The sequence below is a fragment of the Equus quagga genome, chromosome 15 (genome assembly GCF_021613505.1).
Source record: "Equus quagga isolate Etosha38 chromosome 15, UCLA_HA_Equagga_1.0, whole genome shotgun sequence".
Taxonomy (NCBI): Eukaryota; Metazoa; Chordata; class Mammalia; order Perissodactyla; family Equidae; genus Equus; species Equus quagga.
This window is the reverse complement of record NC_060281.1, coordinates 30,994,521-31,019,901: the sequence shown is the minus strand read 5'-3', so window position 1 is coordinate 31,019,901 and position 25,381 is coordinate 30,994,521. Positions and strand designations below refer to the sequence as shown.

Genomic DNA, 25,381 nt, shown 5'->3' with positions numbered 1-25,381 from the left:
ACACCAGATAATGAGACAGGAATATAAGCATACCACTACAGAAAATCATGAACTCACATAGGAAGAGAACAAGACAAGAAGAAAGGAGCAGAGGAACTACAAAATAGCGATAAAATAATTATCAAAATGACGATAAGTAGATGCCTATCAATAATAACTTTAAATGTAAATGGACTAAATTCTCTAATCAAAAGACATTGAGTGGCTGAATGGATAAAATAACATGACCCATCTATATGCTCCCTACAAGAGACTCACTTCATATGTAAGGAGACACATTATAAGTGAAAAGATGGAAAAAGGTATTCCATGCTAATGGAAACCAAAAGAAAGCTGGGTTAGCTATACTTAAATGAAATAAACTGTAAGACAAAGTCTATAAAGAGAGACAAAGAAGATAATTCAGAGTCATGTGCCACATAACAACATTTTGGCCAGTGATGGACTGCATATACAACTGTTGTCCCATCAGATTATAATGGAGCTAAAAATTTTCTATTGTCTAGTGACATCATAGCCATCATACCATCATGGGTTTTCATTAAGTGAGAGGAATTTTCATGGTGCATTATCTGCTTGCAAGCAAATCTATGATGAAAAAAAGAAATTAACCAAGCAAATCACCTTGGATATATTTCTGAAAATAGTGACACCTTCTCAAGAAGAACCTCAGGCAAGTCCTTCAAGAGGCATTCCAGAAGAAGGAATTATCAAGGAGATGACAGCTCCATACATGTTATTGTCCCTGAAGACCTATCAGTGGGAGAAGATGTGGAGGTGGAAGACAGTGACATTGATAACTCTGACATTGTGTAGGCATAAGAGAATGTTTATGTCTTAGTTTTTCAAAAAAAAGTTTAAAAAGTTAAAAAAATGAAAAATTTTAAAAATAGAAAAATATTCTAGAATAAGAATATGAAGAAAACATTTTTGTACAACTGTACAATATGTTTATGTTTTAAGTTGCGTTATTACAAAAGAGTCAAAAAGTTAAAAAGAATTAAAAAGTTTATGAAGTAAAAAAATTACAGTAAGCTAAGGTTAACTTATTATTGAAGGAAGTAATTTTTTAAATAAATTTAATGTAGCCTAAGTGTACAGTGTTTATAAAATCTACAGTAGTGTATAGTAATGTCCAAGGCCTTTATATTAAGTCATGGCTCATTCACTGACTCACCTAGAGCAACTTCCAGTCCTGCAATCTCAATTCACAGTAAGTACCCTACACAGGTGTACCATTTTTTATCTTTTATACTACATTTTTACTGTGCCTTTTCCATGTTTGGATATGTCTAGATACACAAATATTTACCACTGTGTTATAATTGCCTACAGTATACAGTACAGTAACATGCTGTACAGGCTTGTAGTCTAGGAGCAATAGGCTATACCATATAGCCTAGGTGTGTAGTAGGTTATGTCTTCTAGGTTTGTGTAAGTATACTCTATAATGTTTGCACAATGACAAAATTGCCTAATGATACATTTCTCAGAATGTATGCCAATTGATAAGTGATGCGTAACTATATAATGATAAAGAGTTCAGTTCAACAAGAGGATATAACATTTGTAAATATTTATGCACCCCAAATAGGAGCATGTAAATATACAAAGCAAATATTAACTACTTAAAGGAAGTAATAGAGACAAATACTGTAATAGTAAGGGACTTTAATACCCCACTTTCATCAATGGATAGATTATCCAGACAGAAAAAGAATATAGAAATATTGGCCTTAAACAACACATTAGACCAGATAGACTTAATGGATATATACAGAATATTCCAACCAAAAGGAACAGGATACATCTTCTCATGTGCACATGGAACATTCTCCAAGACAGAACATATCTTGGACCACAAACTAAGTCTTAATAAATTGAAGATTGAAATTATATCAAGAATCTTTTCCAACTACAACAATATGAAACTAGAAATCAGTTACAGGAAGAACACTGCAAAATTCAGAAATATGTGGAGATTAAACAACATGCTACTGAATAACCAGTGGGTCAAAGAAGAAATCAAAAGAGAAATTGAAAAAAATACTTTGAGACAAATGAAAATGGAAATACAACATACCAAAATTTATGGGACATGGGAAAAGCAGTTCTAAGAGGGACATTCATAGCAATAAATTCTACCTCAAGAAAAGAGAAAAGTCTAATATAAACAACCTAAATTTATATCTCAAGGAACTAGAAAAAGAAGAACAAACAAAGGCCAAAGTTAGTATAAGGTAGAAAATACAAAGATCAGAGCAGAAATCAATGAAATAGAGACTAAAATGACAATAAAAAAGATCAATGAAACTAAGAGCTGGCTATTTGAAAAGACAAATAAAATTGACAAAACTTTAGCTAGACTCACCAAGAAAAAGAGAGGACTCAAATAAATAAAATTGGAAATGAAAGAGAAGATATTATACTGATATCACAGAAATACAAAAGATCTTAAGAGACTATGATAAACAATTATATACCAACAAATTGGACAATCTAGAAGAAATTGGTAAGTTCCTAAAAAGATAAAATCCACCAAAACTGGATCAGGAAGAAATAGAAAATCTGAACAGACTGATTATTAGTAAAGAGATTGAATCAGTAATCAAAAATCTCCCAACAAACAAAGTCCAGGACCAGATGGCTTCACCAGTGAATTCTACCAAACATTTGAAGAATTGATACCAATTCTTCTAAAATTTTTTCAAAAAATAGAAGAGGAAGGAACACTTCCAAATCTTTTTTATGAGGCCAGCATTACTCTGATACCAAAACCAGACAAGGACATCACAAGAAAAGAAAATTATGGGCCAATATCTCTGATGAACATAGATGCAAAAATCCTCAACAAAATATTAGCGAACAAAATTCAACAATATATTAAAAGGATCATACAATTGATCAACTGGGATTTATTTTAAGAATGTAAAGATCGTTCAACATCAGCAAATTGGTTAATGTGATAAACCACATTAATAAAATTAAGGATAAAAATTACATGATCATCTCAATAGATTCAGAAAAACATTTCACAAAATTCAACATCCTTTTATGATAAAAACTCGTAACCAGTGGGTATAGAGGGACCCACATAATAAAGACCAAATATGACAAGCCTACAGCTAACATCATGCTCAATAGTGAAAAGGTGAAATCTTTTCCTCTAAGATCAGGAATAAGACAAGGATGCCCACTCACCACTTTATTCAACATAGTGTTGGATATCCCAGACAGAGCAATTATGCAAGAAAAAGAAATAAAAGGCATTCAAATTGGACAGGAAGAAGTAAAACTGTCACTATTTGCACATGACATGATATCATATATAGAAAATCCTAAAGACTCCACCCCAAAACTGTTAAAACTAATAAATGAATTCAGTAAAGTTGCAGGATACAAAATCAATATGCAAAAATCTGTCGTGGAGCCAGCCCCATGGCTGAGCAGTTAAGTTCGCGTGAACTGCTTCAGTGGCCCAGGGTTTCACCAGTTCGGATCCTGGGTGCAGGCATGGCACTGCTCATCAAGCCATGCTGAGGTGGCATCCCACATACACAATCAGAGGCACTCACAACCAGAATATACAACTATGTACTGGGGGGCTTTGGGGTGAAGAATAAGAAGAAGGAAAAAAAAGAAGATTGGCAATAGATGTTAGCTATAAATCTGTTGTATTCTTATACACTAATAGTAACCTATCAGAAAAAGAAATTAAGAAAATAATCTCATTTATAATTGCATCAAAAATAATAAAAAATCTCAAATAATTTAACCAAGGAGGTGAAAGATGAGTACACTGAAAAGTATAAGACATTAGTGAAAGAAATTGAAGATAGAAATAAATGGAAAGATATTCCATGTTAATGGATTGGAAGAATTAATATTGTTAAAATGTCCATACTACTCAAAGCAATCTACCAATACAATGCAAATCTCTATCAAAATTTCAAAGGCATTTTTCACAAAAATAGAACAAACAATTGTAAAATGTGTATCAAACCATGTAAGACCCCTAATAGCTAAAACAATCTTGAGAAAGAAGAACAAAGTTGGAGGCATCATGTTTCCTGATTTCAAGCTATATTCAAAAGCTATAGTAACCAAAATAGCATGGTATTGGCATATAAACAGACACATAAGACAGTAGAACAGAACAGAGAGCCCAGAAATAAACGCGTGCATATATGGGTCAATTAATTTTATGACAAAGGATTCAAGAATATACAATGAGGAAAGGACAGTCTCTTCAATAAATGGTGTTGGGAAAAGTGGGCAGCCACATGCAAAAAAAATGAAACTGGAACACTATTTTACACCATATGCAAAAATTAACTCAGAATGGACTACAGAGTTGAACATAAGACCTGAAACCATAAAACTCCTGGAAGCAAACACAGATAGCAAGCTTCTTGACATCAGTCTTTGTAACGATTTTTTGGATTTGACACCAAAAAACAAAGGCAACAAAAGCAAAAATAAACACCTGTGACTAAATCATACTAAAAATCTTCTGCACAGCACAGGAAACCATCATCAAAAAGAAAAGGCTCCCTACTGAATGGGAGAAACTATTTCCAAATCATGTATCTGATAAGGGGTTATTATCTAAAATATATAAAGAACTTATACGACTCAATAGAGAAAAAACAAACAATATGATTAAAAACTAGGCAGAGGATCTGAATAGACATTTTTCCAAAGAAGACAGACAGATGGGCAACAGGTACATGAAAAGGTGCTCAACATCATCAATCATCAGGGAAATGCAAATCAAAACCACAATGAGATATCACCTCGCACGTGTTAGAATGGCTGTCATCAAAAAGACAAGAAACAAACAGTTGGCGAGGATGTGGAGAAAAGGGAACCCTAGTACACTGATGGAGCGAATGGAAATTGGTACAGTCACTCTGACAAACAGTATGGAGTTACCTCAAAAATTAAAAATAAAACTATCTTATGATCCAACGATTCCTTTCCTGGGTATTTATGCGAAGAAAACGAAAACACTAGCTTGAAAAGATTTCTGCACCTCCGTGTTCGTCGCAGCATTATTTAAAATAGCCAAGGGGCCGACCCTGTGGCCAAGTGGTTAAGTTTGCGCAATCCGCTTCGGCAGCCCAGGGTTTCACTGGTTCAGACCCTGGGTGCGGTCGAGGCAGTGCTCATCAAGCCATGCTGAGGCGGCATCCCACACGCCACAACTAGAAGGACCCACAACTAAAAATACACAACTACATATAGGGGGGCTTTGGGGAGAAGAAGAAGAAGAAAAAAGATTGACAACAGATGTTAGCTCAGGTGCCAATCTTTAAAAATAAATAAATAAATAAAAATAAAATAGTCAAGACATGGAAGCAACCTACATGCCCATCTATGGATGAATGGATAGAGAAAATGTGATGTAAATATATATATACACAATGGAATATTAGTCATAAAAAGAAGGAAATTTTGCCATTAGCGACAGCATGGATAGACCTTAAGGGCATGATACTCTCTTAAGTCAGACAGAGAAAGACAAATACTATACGATCTCACTTACATGTGGAATTTTTAAAAAACATCAACAACAAACTCATAGATACGAAGAATGGTGGTTACCTGAAGTGGGTTTTGGGTTGGGTGAAATGGGTGGAGGTGGTCACAAAGTACAAACTTCCAGGGTTTTGTGTTGATCTCATTCTATGAATAGTGATACTATAGGCTAGAAATGCTTGGGGGCACTCACCTGGGCCTGTGGCAAGCTAGCACAGACATTTCTCCTTTCAGAACCAATGTGGTGGCTGGACTGGCCCTGTGGTTCTTATTATGATTGCAAGATATGTGTACACAGCATGCCTGGGGCCACACGGCAAGGTCACAGGTAGAGAGAGAGAGCACAGGCCTGCTTTTACTGAGGTCAAGGATGGGAGGCCTAGAGTTGCACGGGTTTACTCTTTATTAGTAAATTTAAGATTTGGAATTAAAGTGCAGGAAGGGAAAAATAAGTCAAAAGGTCACTATCTAAGTCACCTAGAGATCTCTAAAACAAAAGAAACTTCAGGGGTTGGGTGGCCAGGCTGTTTATCTAGTCATGTAGCTGGCAATGAGTTTACTCAAGATTGCTGTCTTTGAAGCTGATGCCTCGGCAATCAAAAGTTTAATGTCAGGCACTTGCATTACAATATGCTTATGCTACATTCAGGTTTGAAATAAATAAGTCCTGGAATGTAACATACAGCTTGGTGACTATAGTTAATAATACTGTGTTGTATATTTGAAAGCTGGTAACAGAGTAAATCTTAAAAGTTCTCATCACATGAAAAAAAAAGTGTAACTGTGTGTGGTGATGGATGTTAATTAGACTTACTGTGGTGATAACTTTGCAATATATACCAATATTGAATCATTATGTTTCATATCTGAAACTAATGTAATGTTTTATGTCAATTGCATCTCAGTAAAAGAATCATTATTTAAATGAAAGCCAGACACAAGAAGGTACATACTCTAGAACTCTATATCAACAAAACGAATCTTTAGTGATATAAATCAGATCATAGGTTATTTCCCTTGGGGTAGGGGGAGATTGAGCACAAAGGGGCAGATAACTTTCCAGGGAGATAGAAATGTTCTCTCTTGATCAGGAAGGTGTTTACACAGGTGTCTGTATTTGCTAAATACTATTGAACTGTACACTTAAAATGTGTAGCTTTTTTTCTTTTTTTTTTGAGGGGGGTTAGCTCTGCTGCCAATCTTCCTCTTTTTTTTTTTTCTGAGTAAGATTGGCCCTAAGCTAACATCATGCCCTTCTTCCTCTATTTTATATGTGGCATGTCTGCCACAGCATGGCTTGATAAGAGATATGTAGGTCCGCATCTGGGATCCGAACCAGCAAACCACAGGCCACTGAAGCAGAGAATGTGATCTTAACTGCTATGCCACTGCGCCAGCCCATAAAATGTGTAGCTTTTACATATGTAACTTATATCTCAATAAAGTTGATTTGTAAAAATAATATAATATGCGATAATGTATCAGGCAAATAAAAATAAAAAGAAATTACAGGTTATGGTCACAGTTAGCATTCAGAACAGAACATATTAAATAATATTAAGATGGACATTTTGCAATGATTAAAGTCAATAATTCACAAAGAACAAATAACATTTATTAATTTATATGTGTCAAATAGTACAACAGCAACTTAAAAACAAGTAAGAGAAGATTTAATTTTTTTTTTTTTTTGGTGAGGAAGATTAGCCCTGAGCTAATATCTGTTGAAAATCTTCCTCTGTTTTTTTTTTTCTCCTCAAAGCCCCGGTACTTAGTTGTACATCCAGTGGTAAGTCCTTCCAGTTCTTCCATATGGGATGCTGCCAAGCCTGGTTTGGTGAGCAGTGTGTAGGTCCATGCCCAGGATCTGAACTGGCAAACCCCGGGCTGCCAAAGCAGAGTGTGTAAACTTAACCATTATGCCACCAGGGTGGCCCCAGAAGATTTAATTTTAATAAGAGAAGATTGTTACACACCTCAGTCAGTCAAAGACAATAAAGTAGAAACAACAGTAAGGACCTAGAAAATTGAAAGAACATAATCAGTAATGCAGAGCTTACAGATATATTTTCAAATTGATATACCTGTAATAGAGAAAATATCTTCTTTCCAAGTGTTCTTGAGATATTTATGAAAACTGACCATATATTAGGCCACAAAGAAAAACACTATAAGTTCCATAAAGTAGAAATAATACAAACAGTACTCGCTGTGTACACAGTAGAAATTAGAAAATGATAACAAACAAAAGGTCCTAAATGCCCTGCTGCCTAGAAATATAAGAGCTTCTGAAGAATATTTCTTGGTTCAAAGGCAAAACAGAAGATAATTTTTTTTATTTCTACAGAAAATGAAATGAAAACATGACATACACTGTGGTATTTAACTAAAGCAGTGTTGAGTGTAGAATGGGTAATAGTCTTACATACATATAACAATAAGCAAATTTCCAACTCAAAAGCTACAAAATAATTAACACAGTAAACTGAAAGGCAGAATAAGGAGAATAAGAAATTAGCCTGAAGCAGCTGGCTCTCTCATCCTCCTCTACTCAAATTTCCTGAGTCTGCTCTGTGTCAGATCACAAACCTCTCCCCTCACAGCAGACACTGCACATGACTGTCCTTTCTGCTGAGAGCGGCTCTAGTGTTATTTTGAGCTCCTTTAAATCTTATCTTGATTCTGGATTGGTAGAAAATTACTTTTCTTATAATCTCACAGCCTCCAGGAAGAATTTCACAAAAATGGAATTCCAGAGAAGAAGCTGGCCTCCACTTTGTAGAAAATTGTTTTTCCTGCACCGTGAGCGCGTGCAACTCAATCTGCTTTGCATTAAAGAGGGTCATTAGGCATCTGCAAAAATATCTTTCCAAAGGTGAAGAGAACAGGTGAGAAAGAGAACTAGCAGCCTAGACAGAGCCAACAGAACGACCAATGTCCCCACATCTCAAAGGTCAGAATCAATGCCTGACTTTCTCAAGTGCACAGGCAGAGGAAGAGAGAAAATGGGCTGTGGGTGCATTCCCCTGCCTCCTCAGCCTCTCTGTTCAGTGTGCACTCTAAGCCTTCTCAAGCTCCGCCATCTCTCAGGTGCAAGACTGCCCATGTTCAGATATGGCCATAGATTTTTTTTGTAATGTAATACTTTTAGAGAAATGCTCCATCAAAGATAATAAACTTTTATTATTTTTAACATGATTTGTAAGGTATTTCTTTTGTTTGAAGTATTTTACAAAACTCTCAATTTTTACTTAGATATAGATTACTTTTCTCTAGTATTGTCAGTTATTGAAACATTAGAATTCTGTTTGTGTTATTATTTGTATTTTTAAAGTTCTGGTTAAATTAAAATTTTAAATTTTCTAGGTAAAATGTTTTAAACATATATATTGACATTTATTTTAAAATATGTAATTTAAAATAAAAAAACTGTTTTTAGAGTTTTTATTTAAGATTATTTTTTATTTGTTTTCCTGATTAGTGCTTATTTAAGATTTCTGTACAATGAAAGTTCATGATAAGTACATTAGGATTGGAGAGTTCCTGGGAAGAGAACCAATCACCACCGGACATGAAGAACATCATCTGTCTCCAGGCAGTCAGTCTGTAACCTGATTCAGATGAATTAAGAGCTTCAGTTCAACTCAGTAAGCATTTGTTTATTATTCCTATAACCTCGGCACAAAGTCCTCATCAAATAACCTGTTCAGTTTAACTGAAGAGTTCCCTTGAGCTACGGTGAGGGTAGATCTGGACATGGGAGGTAACTTCGCATATTTTTAAGTAGAAAACTTTTATAAAGCAGTTTATTTAAGAGACTTATTTCAGGCAACTAGATCATAACATGGAGTTGGTGGTGGCAAAGAATCAGTAGGAATGATATTTAAAGAAAATCAGAACCGTCTTTGCAAGGTTCATGTGTTCCGTTAACTTTATCATTGAGAGGACATGTAACCGGATATCAGTCCACAGGCCTTTGCATCAGAATAACATGATGGTGATTAAAAAAAAGATTACTTAAATTTTCAAAGTTTCTGTGTTTTCATCTATAAAATCTGAAAGATTTTTTGCAAGAACAAATCATAGTACCTTATGCATATTGTAATTCAACAGCCCTTAGTTCACACTCCCTTGAGAAAGTTGTGCTGTGCTTGCAAAAGGGAAAAAGTAAAATGGTGACAAGTAGGCGAGTGGGTAGAATTCATTTCTAATACGCAGCCACTCCAATTCTCACACACCACTCATTTATATACACTCAGAAGCCAGGGAATGTTTGTGGTAAATTGAAAAAATAGCCACAAATTTTTTGCAGCTCATTCTATCAAGAAATGCAATCTGTTAACCTACCTCTTAATTTGAGCTGGTATTGTGACTTGCTTTGACTAATAGAATGTAGTGGAAGTGAAGTTGTGGGTCCAAGTTAAAACTTAAAAGGCTCTGCAGTTTCTCTCTTGCACACCCTAGTGAATAAGCCTCCGTCAGCCTGCTGGATGATGAATCCACAGGGAGAGAGGCCCAGCAGTCCCAGCTGAACTAACTGAGGCCACAGACATGTGAGGCAGGCCACTTGAGAACATCTGAGATCAGCCTAGAACATAAAGACTGCCCAAGTGGGCCTAGAACAGTTTCATGTCTGACAGAATCATGAGAAAATAATGAACCATTGTTTGAAGTCACTAAGCTTTGGAGTACATTACTACACAGAAAAATCTGAATGATGCAACACTCTTCAAAGAAATTCTATTTCTCAGGGATTTCTTAGTGCTTCTGTGGTTCACAGGGTCCGCATGCCTAGACCAGCATGGAGAGAAGGTTAGATGAATGAGCAAAAAGTTGCAGGCTATCATTACCGTTATCACTACTAATATTTGTCATTATATAGGAGTCATCATTTGGGAATACGTGCTATATGCCAGTCACTAGATCATATTTAAACCTTATAATTTGTACTTATTTATGGTTTCATGTCATCATATTAACTATCGTTTAATAGTTTTCATCCCATTTTATAGAAAAGAATCCTGAGGCTCACATATTTTGAGCGACTTGCCAGGGGAGTGCAGCTGATAAAATCAAAAGCAGTATTGAATACTTATTTATTTGATTAAAAGTCCATCTTGTGTTTGCTTTGCTACTCTGAACTCTATGATTGTGAAGTACCTTTAACTACTGCAAGATGGTAGAGGACTTGACCTTTATAGTAAAACCTTACCAATGCACAATAACTAGGATAATTCGCTAACAATTTTAGTTTATATTAAAATTATGATCTGAAGCCAGAAGCTTCTAGAACAAGGCTCATAATGTGATAGCCAGATGAAGCAGGAAGAGGAGAGACAGTCAGGTTAAAGACAGACAGCTCATCTCCTATCTCTTAACTAATGACAGAGCCCTGCTTTGACTTTCCCTCCATCTCACCAGATATGAGATCTGAGACTGGACCTTCAATTTCCCATTCAAGATACAATTCTAATTCTACATGTTTAACACCTTAAATTCCTAATTTGAGCTGAATTTTTTTAAACTATTAATAAGTGAAAATCTGGAGGATCATCAAGAAAGCTTTTGTTCATTTGCCAAAATCTTGAGTAATATCTGCAAGATATAAGGCAGGTATCTAGATTTGGGGAAAAGTGTAGCAACATCATTTACTGCACAGAAAGTATAGTAAATGGAGCACATCTCAAGAGGACCTTCAAAAATCCCCTTGGTTCATAATGGCAGAGGCTAGAAAGAATGATAAGACCACCTATAGTGTCAAATATCTATCCTACTTATGTTAGGGTGCTCCCCCGACAAGGACCCATTGCACACCTTTGTCACATTTTGGCTCTGCCATCTACGGCTAAGTGACCCTGGGAAAATTCCTTCACCTCTCTGAGCTTCAATGTCCTCCTTATAAAATGGGGATGATATTAAACTACAACAAGTATATTTAAAGAGTCCTAGGAGGTTTCCATTCCAAGTGCAGTATATGCATTTTCTTCACAACCACCTAATTAGGTGTTGCCAATGCCTCTAGCCAAAGACCACCAGGAGCACACCCACTGACAAACAAGTTGATTTTATTGTTCATTGCAGTGAGGGAGAAAACTCCCCATGGGGAATCACGGGGCATCTCAGTAAGAGGGGGTTGGAACCAAAGAATTAGAACCAGTAGGAGATGTCTATTAAGAGAATGATTGCAAGAATAGTTCACACAATTGTGGGAGTGGACTAGGCAAGTCCAAGATCCATAGGGCAGGTCACTGTCAGGACAGGCAGGCTGGAACTCTCAGCACAGGCTGAAGCTGCAGGCTGCAGTAGAATCTCTTCTCCCTCAAGGAAGCCTCAGCTCTGGTCTTAAGACTTCAACTGGGCTGGCCCAGTGGCGCAGCGGTTAAGTTCGTATGTTGTGCTTCGGTGGCCCAGGGTCCACCGGTTTGGATCCGGGGTGTGGACATGGTACCGCTCATCAAGCCATGCTGTGGCGGGCATCCCACATATAAAAAGTAGAGGAAGATGGGTACGGATGTTAGCTCAGGTCCAGTCTTCCTCATCAAAAAGAGGAGGATTGGCAGCAGATGTTAGCTCAGGGCTGATCTCCCTAAAAAAAAAAAAAGACTTCAACTGATTGTATCTGGCTCACCCAGATTACCTAGGATAACCTTTCTTGAGGTTAACTGATTGTGGACTTTAATAAAATCTGCAGAATATCTTCAGAGCAACACCTAGATTAATGTTTGATTGAATAACTGGGGACTATAAGCTAACCAATACACAAAACTGTAACCAAAAGTTCGGTCTCTGAACCCGATGCCAATCCAAATAACGAGAACAGAGTCTTGAGTGGAAGAGGAAAGGTTTTTACTATGCCAGGCACAAGGAGCAAAGCAAGGGCTCATGCCTCAAAAATTGCTAGCTCCCCGATGAGGAATGGGTAGGGATTTTTATTTGGGGTTTTGGGTAGGGGAGGGGGGAACATGTAGCTTGTGCAGCTCGGTGCTTTCCCACCAGCCTGCATTTATTTGGCCTTGAGAGGCTGCTTGCAGCAAGGCAGGGGGGAGGGTGAGATAGGAGGATGGCAGGTGGGCATCCTTCGCCGTTGTCTCATCTTCTTGTTTGAGGCGGGTTCGAGCGCTGGAAGTCAAGGAGTTGAGGTCTGGGAAGCCTCCGCTCCTTGATACTCTTGAGACAGTGGCTTTCCTGGCAAACTCAAGGACACATGATTAGCTAAACTTTAGTGTGCCTCCAACTCCGGGCCACCTTGGCTTTTAACAATTTGTAACTCCTATTTAGTCGTAAAGCTCAAAGAGTCCAAGTTTAAAGAAACAGGTATTTACATATGAGTGGAGCTAGAGAAGCAGGAAAGGGGGTGGTGGGTTTTAGTTTTAACCCCCTATACGCTGGGTTCAATGTGGGGAACTGATATCAGGGCTGATGTTAAGAGCCTGTAACAAAACCATTAAATATTATAGCGTTTTTGCTTGTGTTAGGTGATTTTGAGGAGGAGTTAAGAAAGAAGGACTTTGCCCTTAATTGGATTCTGTTAGCAAGTGGGTGGTAGGGTGGGATAATTCTACAATTGGACATCTTAATAAATCTTACCTAGAAGGAAGGAAGACTATACTGAGGCTAAAGTTTTAATTGGCAAAGAAGCAGGAATCATTCGTATTATATAAGAGAGAGGTGTGCTCAGCCAGTTTTCTGGTTTGGACAGTGTTCATGCTTTGTCTGTGTTCAGACATGATTACTGAGTGGCCTTGTTTTCTGTCTTGATCCATCATGGTCATAACATGGCTGTCTGATACTGCTGTTCTATGAAACTGTTTATGTTCATTAGGAAAACACCAAAACCTATCTGTGAGTACCAGGTCAGCTCCTGATATCACCAAGGCCTAGTACCAGGCAGTTCCCAGATACCAGAGGTTTTTCTGTCTCACCCATCTTCACAGTCCCTGTCACCACGAGTTATGACAGAGTGCTGAGAACCTAAGGGCCATCTAACAGGGACAGGGTGATTGATTCTAAATGGAACCTCCATTAATTTGTGACTTTCGTAATATACAGAAAATTAATTCTTCTGAAAAAGATAATTCTACCTCTAATGATTGCATTTGACTTTCGCTCAACCCCTAGTCTCTCACAAATATCTGGAATTTTAATGGGGCAGGATAAAGAATATAAAAAGATCCTTTAAGTTAAGGGAAGAAAACCTGTTTTTTGAGTCACAGCAATTCCTTTCCTTCCAACCTCAACATTTGACTTGACATTCTTAAATTAAAAAGAAAAAATCATAGAATAGGGCAGCCAAAATTTTCTTTAATGTAATCAATGTCTCCAAATTTCCTTTTAACGTAGATAGGCAGCACCAAAACACAGAGTGTAAAGAATACTCAAGGCAGAGGAAACATTCAGATGAAAGATCACGCAGTCACTGTAGGCAGCACTCATGACATTATACCTCCTTTTATTGCCCTGGGTGCAAATACTAGAGCTTTTGAGAGCATGAGAAGAACCTACTCATCTGGGTTTATGTCAGCAGAAAAGGCAAAGGTATTCCCTTGGCTATTGCCAGCAGAGATCCCCTAGTTAGGTGAGTCAACCCAAAATTTACAGGATTCCCATGCAGTATGGAAGCAAAGAGAAAGACAGCTAACACAGATATGTAAGCCAGGGAAAGGGGAGGGGATGAGGACTGGCAGGGAGGAGGATCAACTCAGGAGAATTCTTGGAGGTTGTAAGCCAGAAAATCCCGAAGGACACCATATTGGCGATGACTTCATCTAGCCATCAGGCTGCTCAGAAATTCCCACCCCTCTGGCCATCAGCAGGTATACACACATGTGGGAAAATTCTGATTTAATACTCTCCCTCCTTTCATAGAAAATTCTCTCAGGTCCACTGTGAGTGAAGGCTACATTAGAAGCAGGAGATTTCCCAATCCCTTCCAGGCCTCTTATTACTAAGTCTTCAACTAGCAACTGAGGTGTCATCACAGGAGATTTTTCTGATTGGCCAGAAGCTGATCTGGCAGGGTCTGGTTTGGGTGTCTTTGGAGTTCCTCCTCAGCTGGATCCTCACCAGTGCTCTACAACTCAGAACAGCAACTGCTGAGACCACCTTGAGAAGACAATGATCCTAAACAGAGCTCTGATTCTGGGAACCCTCACCCTGACCACCATGATGAGCGCCTGTGGAGGTGAAGACATTGTGGGTGAGTGCGTGGTTGAGGGATATGGAGACTGGACTTGGGAATTAGGAAATTGGAAGGGAAAAAAGATAGAGATTGGCACAGAAATAGTAGAGACTCTTCAAAGGCATTCTCAATGTTAAGCAGATCTAAAAATTATGGTCATTCTTCCTTTACGAAACTAGAGTCCCAACCCACTTTCCTTGCTACCTGTGTATTGCAGAGTTCACCAAGGACATTATTTGGCTTCCGATATTGGAACCAGTGAGTATATCCTGGAGGGCTCTATAGCATTCATTCACGATTGCCTCAAAGATTAGGGATGTTTACACAAGTGGATGTTTTGTTACTAAAATTTCATGAACTATTGCTCCCAAATTTTTTTGATCAACTTTTGAAGCTTTTTATAAATTTATCCTATAGTTTATCTTAGGGTAAATAGTTCCATAAATTATATATACTATGTAGATATAAAGAAGAGTGTCCTCTTCTTTGTCTCAGATTTACATACATTTCCACAGTGGGAAACTGGCACAAGTGGTGGGGGGTAAACGAGCCCAGCTGACTGCCCTTAGATAAGTCATTTTACCACATGGTCTTCACTTAATCTCAGTCACCTCATATGTGTCACCTCACAAATAATCAAATACAATAGGTATGTAGAAATACTTTCTAAATAATGAAGTCATATAAGTGTCAATAATTTTTCTTATTTTTTTATTATTACTATTACAGGTGAAGCTCATTTTTTTCTTTAACAAAGTATGAAATACCTTTATTTCTATTTTAAAATTGAGAACTTTATGATGAAAAGCTTGGTGAATTAAATTATATTATTCTCAAATCGTCAGCTCAAATTGCCTATCTTCCACTTTATCTAATGAAGACCTGTAAGAGGAAAACTGGGCAAGCACAGAGTAATTATTTGGCCCCTTACACTCCTCTGCCTGTGCTGATCACCTCCTACCACCCTCTCTTCATACATTCCTTTATCCTCCTTTCCTTCCAGGATCCATTCCTGGCTCTTTTCCCTATTGTTTTATAAAAATGAAGAGCGGGTTTATAAAAACCAAAGTAGAAAAGCCAAATAGTTAAAAGAGAAAGTGAAATGGAAGTTACTTTAATTTTCAGCAACTTTATTAATCATGGCTGCTCCCATTCTAATTTTCTTTAGTAGTGGAAATTTCACCTGCTTCACCAGAATGCTTCCAAATTTCCTTTCTTCAGTGTCAGACCATAGTGCCGTGCTCAAGCTTGACTCATCCATTAGGAAATGAGCATAGTGCTGAGGGTCTGTGATACTTGTAGGGCTCCATGAACATGTTTTAATTTCTTATAAAATTAAAAGAAAAAAATGAACTTTTAGAGTAGAAGAAAATATTTTAATTTTAGTCCAGCCTGAATTATATTTGTCTTTATATCAATACAGTCATAAAATATGATTTTTAACATTTCCATGGAAGAAGGGGCCCACCAAAGCACTTAGGGCTCACAAGTCATCATGCAGCTCTGGTCACCACTGATTCTGACTGTCATATTATTCTGCTAACACAGTGCCTGTAAGTCTTCCCCAAAATCTCTGTGATTCTAGAGAACAGCAATTGACATTCAATATCCATTTTTGAGCACACAGCAAAATAAGTTTTGAGGATTCAAAGATGCCGTCTGTCCCCTAGACAGCACAGATTAGTGATGGAAAGAATATGGTGCATGAAAGCAGAAGGACCATTGCTGAGCTGGACAGTGGACCCAAGCTGAGGCTGAAACTATAAAAGTGAATTGGTTCCAGTTGGCCCAAGGGTGTGATGTTCTTCATCAACAGTCAGCAGCCTAGGACAAGTACCAGATGAAAAGAATAATTGCACACATTCACGTTTGAAAAAAAAGTCAAGAAGATTCATTGCAAGGACAAGGGGGCTTTGTTGGAGGTCCTTTTAAGCGATCAACTGAGGGAATCATGTTGGGTATGACTCACAAGGGACGAGAGTGAGCCAGATAAAGAATAAATAAACTTGGAGGGCAGGACATTGGAATGGAAGGGTTGGAGGTCATAATGTGGTCAAAAAGATGTTTAATGAGAGAACTTAGCTAAAAGATTGGTAACAAAGCATAAACTTCAAGAATGAACTAAATTTGTCCAGGAAATCCTGAAAGATAATTTCATTTCAGGGAGAAAAACAAACTCCTGCAAAGACCAAGGAACAAGAAAGGATAATATAGGTTTGTTTTCTTCGCAGATGGTGTAGTTGCAGAGGATGTTGGAATATAAGGCTGCCAGTGTCCCCATCACAGAACTCGCCACAGTGTACCATATTCACTCCTTTACTCATCTGCTCTCCCGCTATTCAATAAGCTCCTTGAGGGCAGAGACCATGCCTGATTGGTGTTTTACTCCCTGCTCCTTGTGATGTCTGAATACTTGTTGATGCTCAGTAAACAAGGAAGGAAAGGAAGAGGGATTGATAAAAGTCTCATATATGTCTTGACAAAATTATACAATTAGGCTCATTTTGGTGGAGTCATGCTGTACTGGCTGCCATTCTGTTATGGCATCCTCTGATAAGCACATCGTCCATTTGAGGAAAAGACTCATAATTTACCTTGAGTCCTCCACAAATATAGGTGTTGAGTCAGAAAAAGGAAACGTTTAGTAACCTCCTTCAAGAAAAAGAAAGAGGGGTAAGAAATAACAGAAATCTGAATTCTGATAAAGCTTCCATTTTTTATATTAGAAGGAATCAGGTGCTCTCCTTTAAGGATCACTACTGTTAACAAAACAGAGACCTTGGAAGCATTGTGTATTTTGTAATATTGTTGCTGTCATTGCCATAGTCTTTCTTATACCCTATAATAATTAGAGGGAACTTCCCTCAAATAATAAATAAATCCTGTGTGCTTTTCCTTCATTAAAAAAAAATGAGGAAGAAATCCCCGTGTAGAAAATGTTCTGCTCTGAGCCAATCCTAACGGGAGAGAGGAACTATAATGAATGTGTTATTAACTAATTAAAGAATTAAGTGAGAGATAAAATTTATGAAGCAGAGGGAAGTAACTGAATCTCTGGGGAAGAAAGCTAAATACCACAATAAGTAATTAAATTCTTCTTTCTTTCCATTACAATCTTTATCATAAGCCTAGGATGTGCCAGGTGCTGAGCTAGGCATGAAGGGAATAGCAGTAACCATGACCTGTGAAATTCTTCCCTCATGGAGCCTGTATTATAGTGGAAAGACAGACTGGATTCTAACTGGACAACTACCAACACTGAGGGGGAAGGAATCAGGTGCTGGGAATTTTGCCTAGAGACTGTACCAAAGACGGAACCCATAACATTTGAAAGTAGTATCTTCTGTCACTTGGCTTAATAAGGTTATTTTCTCTCCCTCTATTTTCTACCTCCCTGCTCCTCACCCTCACTCATCAGCTGACCACCTTGGCTCCTACGGCACAAATGTCTACCAGTCTTATGGTCCTTCTGGGCAGTTCACCCATGAATTTGATGGAGACGAGGAGTTCTATGTGGACCTGGAGAAGAAGGAGACTGTCTGGTGGCTGCCTATGTTTAGCAAATTTACAAGTTTTGACCCACAGGGTGCACTGCGAAACATTGCTACGTCAAAATACAACTTGGACATCTTGATTAAACTCTCCAACTCTACTGCTGCTACCAATGGTACGTGTCCACCAGTCTGTCTCTTAATTGAATCTATCTTTTCATACCAGGCCTCGCTCCCTTCGTCCCTAGGGATAGATACCCATTCACCATTCTATAAAAATCTCTTTTCCAAGGAGTCCCCATATCTTCCCATAGTAATTACTGAACGCTTATCCTCTCCCATCTCAAAAATCACATATTTTGGTGTAATACAAGGATCCTTACTCCCATAACACAATCCTTGTATCCTTCAAAGAAAGGTCCCATAGACCTCCTACCTTAACAGGCATGCCCACAGAGAGAAGGGCACAGGGATAAAGTACAGGCAGTATATACTGTTTCTCAAGCAGAAGGGAAACAAGAACTTCCACTATCAGATGGGGGAATGGTGGGAGGGTTCCTCCAGGATGCCATGTGAAATCTCAGGGCAAAGCTATTCGCAATTCACATCAGTGCTCTTTCCTCACCATAGAGGTTCCTGAGGTGACTGTGTTTCCCAAGTCTCCCGTGATGCTGGGTCAGCCCAACACCCTCATCTGTCTTGTGGACAACATCTTTCCTCCTGTGATCAATGTCACATGGTTAAAGGATGGGCACTCAGTCACAGAAGGTGTTTCTGAGACCAGTTTTCTCCCCAAGAATGATCATTCCTTCTTTAAGATGAGTTACCTCACCTTCCTCCCTTATGCTGACGATATTTATGATTGCAAGGTGGAGCACTGGGGCCTGGATGAACCACTTGTGAAACATTGGGGTAAGTATGAGTTCCACCTCTTTTGGAAACCTCTTTTCTCTGTCAAGTCCAGACCATCCCATGTTTTAGCTCCTAAATCTCATGGCCCAAAGCTTGTTTTCCATGCTTCAAAGATTCCTAATTATAGACATCATCCTCCTCCCTAAATTCATTGCACTAAGTCTTTGCAGAACCAAACCCCAGCCCACTCCAGCCCATGCGCATGCACAGGAGTACTCTGTATTCTGACCTCCACAATTTCACTTTCACAGAACCTGAGATTCCAACCCCTGTGTCAGAGCTGACAGAGACTGTGGTCTGCACCCTGGGGTTGGCCATGGGCCTTGTGGACATCGTGGTGGGCTCCATCCTCATCAGCCGAGGCCTACGCTCAGGTGATGCCTCCAGACACCAAGGGCCTTTGTGAGTCACACCCTAGAAGGGAAGGGAAGGATTCAGATTTGTCAGAGCTAGGAGCTGGAGACAGTACAGGAGGAAGGAAAGTGGGAGGAGGTTGTGGACACAAATTTGGTTGAAAAGTAGAATTGGGAAATGGTATGATGATGGCACAGGAGGCCCCTAGGACCCATGTCCTCCTGTTGCAGGTACATTGCCCATCTACAAGAGAAGTGTGGATGTGCTAGATGACCTAGGGCTAATTTCTGGCCCAGTTCATCATATTCCTTCTCTTCTTCAACGTTCCTCCTCTCACCTCTTCTCTGGGACTTAAGATGCTGTATCCCCTCAGAACTCACATACCCTTCGGAATGCTCTGTCTAACTGCCTGACTTTTATTTTTCTTTTCTCAATTGTTACCTATTGTGAGATCCCTTGGATGTTCTGCCCTGTTACCTAACCCCTAGCGACCCTGATCTAATATCTCCATGGAAGCAATAAATTTCCCTTTATGAGACCTTTTATTAAAATATTTCCTGTCTCTCTTCTCAAGGCTGACTAGAACCATAGCCACTTATGCTTAAGGCCCATTTAATCTCACTTTCCAGATCATATTTCATGCCCAGTAAAACAGGATCAACCAAGTATATAAAGCGATAATATTCTGATACATGAGGTGAGTAATGCTCTCTTCCTTGTGTTCCCACCCTCAGCCATTGCCCCCCACTCCCAATTCAGGCATCAACATATACCCTATAGCCTTGTGTTGATTTGTTATAGCAGAAACATAAGAACCAAGAAATAAGTCCATATTCATTTTAATGTAGTTTTTAAAAATTATGACAGAGAAATAATTTAGGGGAAAGGAATTTTGAACCTCAAAAGTACCAAAAGTCAAAATTTGGGTGTTAAAATCAAAATTTGTTCCCCAAATTTTAAATTTCTGAAGAATGAATGATAATAGTAGCTTTGTTCTCCCCTCCTCACTCTTGAGGAGATAAGAATTCTCTAGGCAGGCAAAGAAATGGAAGTCCTTTGGAAAAGCATTAGAATAAGACAATAATGCAGATATCTGAGAAGGACCAAATACCTTGTCCTTACTTAGAGTTAGTAACAACGGAAAAGGGATGGGGATAAAAGCCACAGACATATTTAGGGTCCCTAGGACAAAAGTTTACCTCTCCTCCTAGATGAAGCTCTGCTAAATAACCACATAGATTTTCCTGTGCCACCATGGCATGTCGAGGACAGTAGAATGAATATGGCATGAGGATGTTTCTAGGTGATAAGCCTAAATCAGACTCACTGAATCCCCTGTGCATCCCTGCGTGCCCTGCAAAACAGCAAAACACCCCATCTCCCCAGCCCCCTGCCCCTCACCCCTCTTTACTGAGGAAAGCATGAGCCTGTGAGAGAGAAATCCCAGGAGGGACAACATTGTTGAGACAATGTAGCAGCAGCTATGGGTGCTGCATCCTCCTCTATATTCACTGTCTCCTAGTGAAGACCTTGTAGAGGAAATGGATCAACAGATGGCATTCTCTTGGCTCTCCATGACCACACTCTTGAGAGTATGTGTGAATTGACTTGGAGTCATTTTGCCCTTTGAAATTGTTTTAGGCACACAGTCTTTCCACTCTGCAAATACCATGTCCAAACACTGCATCTAAGATAGTAATATGGAATGTATGAGGCTGTCCTCATCCATGCCATCTGCATCAGTAAGTTTAAAATGTAATTGGGGAATAAAGACAAAATATTAACACAATAATTGGTACAGATAATTGGGTGCAAAGAAACCTATATCCAAATCCAGGACTCAGTAGTTTATAGCTAGTATTTTAAACTTTACAACACTGGGTAAAGTATCTAACATTTCTGAGCCCTATTTTATCATCCATAATGTGGGAGTGACAATACTTTCCTTGAAGAGCTATTGACAGAATTTGAATAATCTCATTATATAGCCAGTGCCTTGTAGATAGTATACAAATACATAAGAAAACATTGCTATTTATATCCATAATTAATTTATTTAAAAGAATGAACCATACCATAAAAAAATCACTTTTGGTTTTCTGAGCTCTTTAATGATTTAGGAGATTCAAACAAGGAGCTATGGATGAATTTCTTTTCATATGTTAATTGGAGAATTTTTTTCCACTCTAGAATAAGAGAGGCTGAGACTAAGTTAGGCTGAGAAAATAGATAGAGTATAGTGGTCAGTGACATATCATTGGTGAAGGGGTTGCTAAGAGAACTCTTAGGGCAAGAAGTTGTAACATATGACTTTGTTTTTTACTCTCTAATGAAAGATATATCATCTCTATATGGCCCACAAGTTTTTAGTCAAGGTACGTTACATGCAACAGATCTGTATGCATGTCTACCCAGGGAAGAGGTAGGAAAGATTCAAGGACGTAAAAGATTCTATGACGTAAAAGTAAGAGAATAACTTAAAATGCAGACTAGGAATTAGTAAATGCAGGGAATCTGAACCAGAGATGATCATGAAAATGCAGGTAACAGATCACAGAGGATTCTTAGGACAGTGAAACTACCCTGTATGAAATTATAATGGTGGATACATGTCATTATAAATTTGTCCAAAGCCACGGAATGCATGGCACCAAGAGTGCACCCTAATGTTAACTATGGACCTTGGGTGATAATGATGTGTCAGTGTAGGTCCTTCGATTGTAACTAATGTACCACTCTAGTGGGGAACGTTAATAATGGGGGAGGCTCTGCATGATGACAGCAGGGGGGATATGGAAAGTCTTTGTACCTTCTGCTCACTTTTGCTGTGAGCCTAAAACTGTTCTTAAATAAAGTGTATTTTAAAAAGAAGGCAAAAGATCAACTATTATGATCCCAAATGTATAAAATAAAAATTTTAGTATAAAAAAAGTGGTCACCTGAAAACACACAAATGTACTAAGAGTTTTCAATAAAGGTAATTCAAATAAATTTTATGTAAATTTCAATTATTCATGGGGTAGGAATACAGCATTTTGGAGGTGGTGGGTGTGTGTATGTATGTGTGAGTGTGTCTGTGTTAAGTATGTATGTTATTGTAATATAAGGGTTATATTGAATAGCATTATGATCAGTGTCTTAGAAATATAGAAATGCTGCCCTCGTTGGACTTCTTCCCCCGGAAGTACTGAGGAAAGCAAATTTAATAACCATTGCATTTTGTTACAGGATTCATTCATAAAGTGTTCGTATAATTTTAAAATAATGGAGTTAAACTTAATTCTAAAAAATAAGAGCAATCATTTCTTCTTAATAAATGAAAAAGGTTTTCTACTTAGAATCCCTGGTGAAAAGATATTGCATCTATAAAAGTAATAATAGGGGACTAAAAATATGGAAAATTTAATAGAAAGCTTGGAAAATCAAATTAAGAAAATCTCCTTGAAATGAAAAAAGAAGACAAAGAAATATAATATATGATAGAAAAGAGAAGACACAGAGAATAGACCCAGGAAGTCCAACATTAAGTAACAGAGCTAGAGAGAGAAACAGAGAAATGAAGGAGAGAATTACCAAAACAAATAATAAGGGAAAATTTTCCAGATATAACAGGCCTAATTCTTTACATAGAATGGGACTTTCAGATATTTAGAAAAATTAATGAAAAAAGACTCACCACTAAATACATCATTTTAAAAATTTCAGAACCTCCAGGGTTAAAGGAAAATCATAAAATATCCCAGTGGGAGAAAAAAAAAAACAAAACAAACTGACAACAGACTAAAAGTCAGACTGTCAGATACTTCTATCATTAAGATAATAAGAAAGGCCTTGAAGTTCCAAAGGAAAACTTTTCTATCAATGAACGTATACCTTTTCAAAATTGCAAGCAGGCATGAAGAAAGAATAACAATACTGTCAGATATGGAAAGGAAAAGATGTGAAGTTTACCACCCACACACGGTTTTATTGGAAGTTGGTTAAGGACATGACTTAGTAAAGTGAGGTTGCCAATCAGGAGATAGGAACAAACCTGGGGAGTGATATCAGCAATATGGCTGAATAAGACATCTCTCATTCATATCCCTCTCTTAACAAGTGGCATTTATCCATGGACAAAGTGCTTTTGTGGAAGCTATAGGATCCAGCACCATACACGAAGGGACCCAGGAGGAGTCTCACCAACCTGTGCATTGGGTAACAGGCTTACAGACCTCAGTTCCAGCTAAGGACCCTGTAGTGGCCTGTGAACCAGCTCTAACCCCTCTGAGCCAGGGTCCAGGAGTCCCTGGAGAACACTGTCTTAGACAAACACCCACAGACAAGAGAGTATCTGTGGAAGTCCAGACTTCCAGAAGAGAAGTTCCAGCATACCTTTGGAGTAAATAAATATGAGTTTGGATGCATCAGAGTGGGTAAGAGGAACTGTTTGACTTTACCTGTATCACCTCTCCCCTAAGGCAGCACAGCACAGTGCCAAGAGAGACCTTCTCAACCTGTGATTTCTCCCACGGAGAAAGTAAGAGAGTGTGAGTGAGCACCTGGCCTCCCCAAATGGGCCAAAAAGGCCCATTATTCTCTCACCCCATCCAGGGTACTGAGTCATGAATTGCATAACTGGAGGTGGGAAGATGCTGGGAGAGTGGCAGATAGGACTCTTGGAGAATACTAAAGGGGCACAGATCCTACTAATTGGGTCATGACTCCATCAAGAAGCCCACCCCTGAGCCACAGGGGATCCCGCACCAGATGGTCTCCCAAATAGAGCATAGGCACTCCCAACACTCCATAAATTGTACACAGACAACTCCCCACACTGTGGCCAGTTCCCTGTGCACATTAATGATGGCAGCAAGAGCAAGATTAGGCAAACTACTAGTGAATAGTGCAGAAACTGGCCCAAATCTGCAAGCCAAAGAGAGAACACAAATTTCAGCTTTAGCTCTACCCTTGGAAAAGCAAAAGGGAAGCTGTCAGCACCCAGCCAGGTGGATTGCAGGGTCTAGAGAAAGCATAAAAGCTCAAGAAGTCTTCCTCAAGGAGGAACAAGAAGTACGGTGCAGGCATATCCATAGAAGTTCTGAGAAAGCCTCAGAATCCATAGTGAGGCTGATGGAAGATATTTCTCTCCTTAAGTCAGTTAGTAAAGACTGGAATAGGTAACTGCTACTTTAAATGCAAAGACAGCAACGCAAGACACCAAGACATGGGAATCTGTGATTCACACAATAACAATTTCAAAATAGCTGTTTTAAGGAAGCTCAATGAGCTGCAAGAAAATACAGAAAAACAATTCAACAAAATCAAGAAGACAATACATGAACAAAATGAGAAGTTTAACAGAGAGAGAAAAATCATTAAAAAAGAACCAAACAGAAATTCTGGAGATGAAGAATACAATAAATGGAAGGAAAAAGAAAAATGCAATAGAGAGCATCAACAACAGAAGATGTCAAGCAGAAGAAAGAATCTGTGAATTAGAAGATAGAAATTTTGAAACTATCCAGAGAAGAACAAAGGAAAAACAATGAAAAGCAGTGAAGAAAGTCTAGGTACCTATGGAGTACCATCAAAAGTAACACTCTGAATTAATGCAGTCCCAGAAGACTCCATTATATAAGGGGGCTGAAAGATTATTTAAAGAAACAATGGCTGAGAACTTCCCAAATCTGGGGAGAGTTTTGGATATCTAAGCTGATGAAGCTCAGAGGTCAAAAAACAAACTCAACTTAGAGATCTTCTCCAAAACACATTATAATAAAACAGTATAAAAAATCAAAGACAAAGAAATAATTTTAAAAGCAGCAAGAATAAACAATCTTGTGACTTACAAAGGAATTCGGATAAGGCTATCAGAAGATTTCTCAACATAAACTTTACAGGTCAGGAGACAGGGGGATGATAT

The 25,381-nt window shown here is 38.4% G+C and overlaps 1 protein-coding gene across 4 annotated transcripts in view; it reads left to right on the top strand.

Moving 5' to 3' along the window:
* Positions 1-24,781, top strand: part of LOC124225965 (HLA class II histocompatibility antigen, DQ alpha 2 chain-like) — a 99,231-nt gene extending 74,450 nt beyond the window's left edge. The window contains exons 1-5 of one of the 4 annotated variants that reach the window (XM_046638697.1): positions 14,604-14,737; positions 18,138-18,386; positions 18,841-19,122; positions 19,374-19,496; positions 19,707-20,014. In XM_046638697.1, the coding sequence (XP_046494653.1) occupies positions 14,656-14,737; positions 18,138-18,386; positions 18,841-19,122; positions 19,374-19,496; positions 19,707-19,831 (861 nt within the window). In that variant the 5' untranslated portion in view covers positions 14,604-14,655 and the 3' untranslated portion in view covers positions 19,832-20,014. Of the gene's footprint in view, positions 1-14,603; positions 14,738-18,137; positions 18,387-18,840; positions 19,123-19,373; positions 20,015-20,105 lie in introns of those variants that run through there. The other 3 variants (XM_046638701.1, XM_046638699.1, XM_046638698.1) reach the window with 3 other exon arrangements.
* Positions 24,782-25,381: the final 600 nt, after the last annotated feature.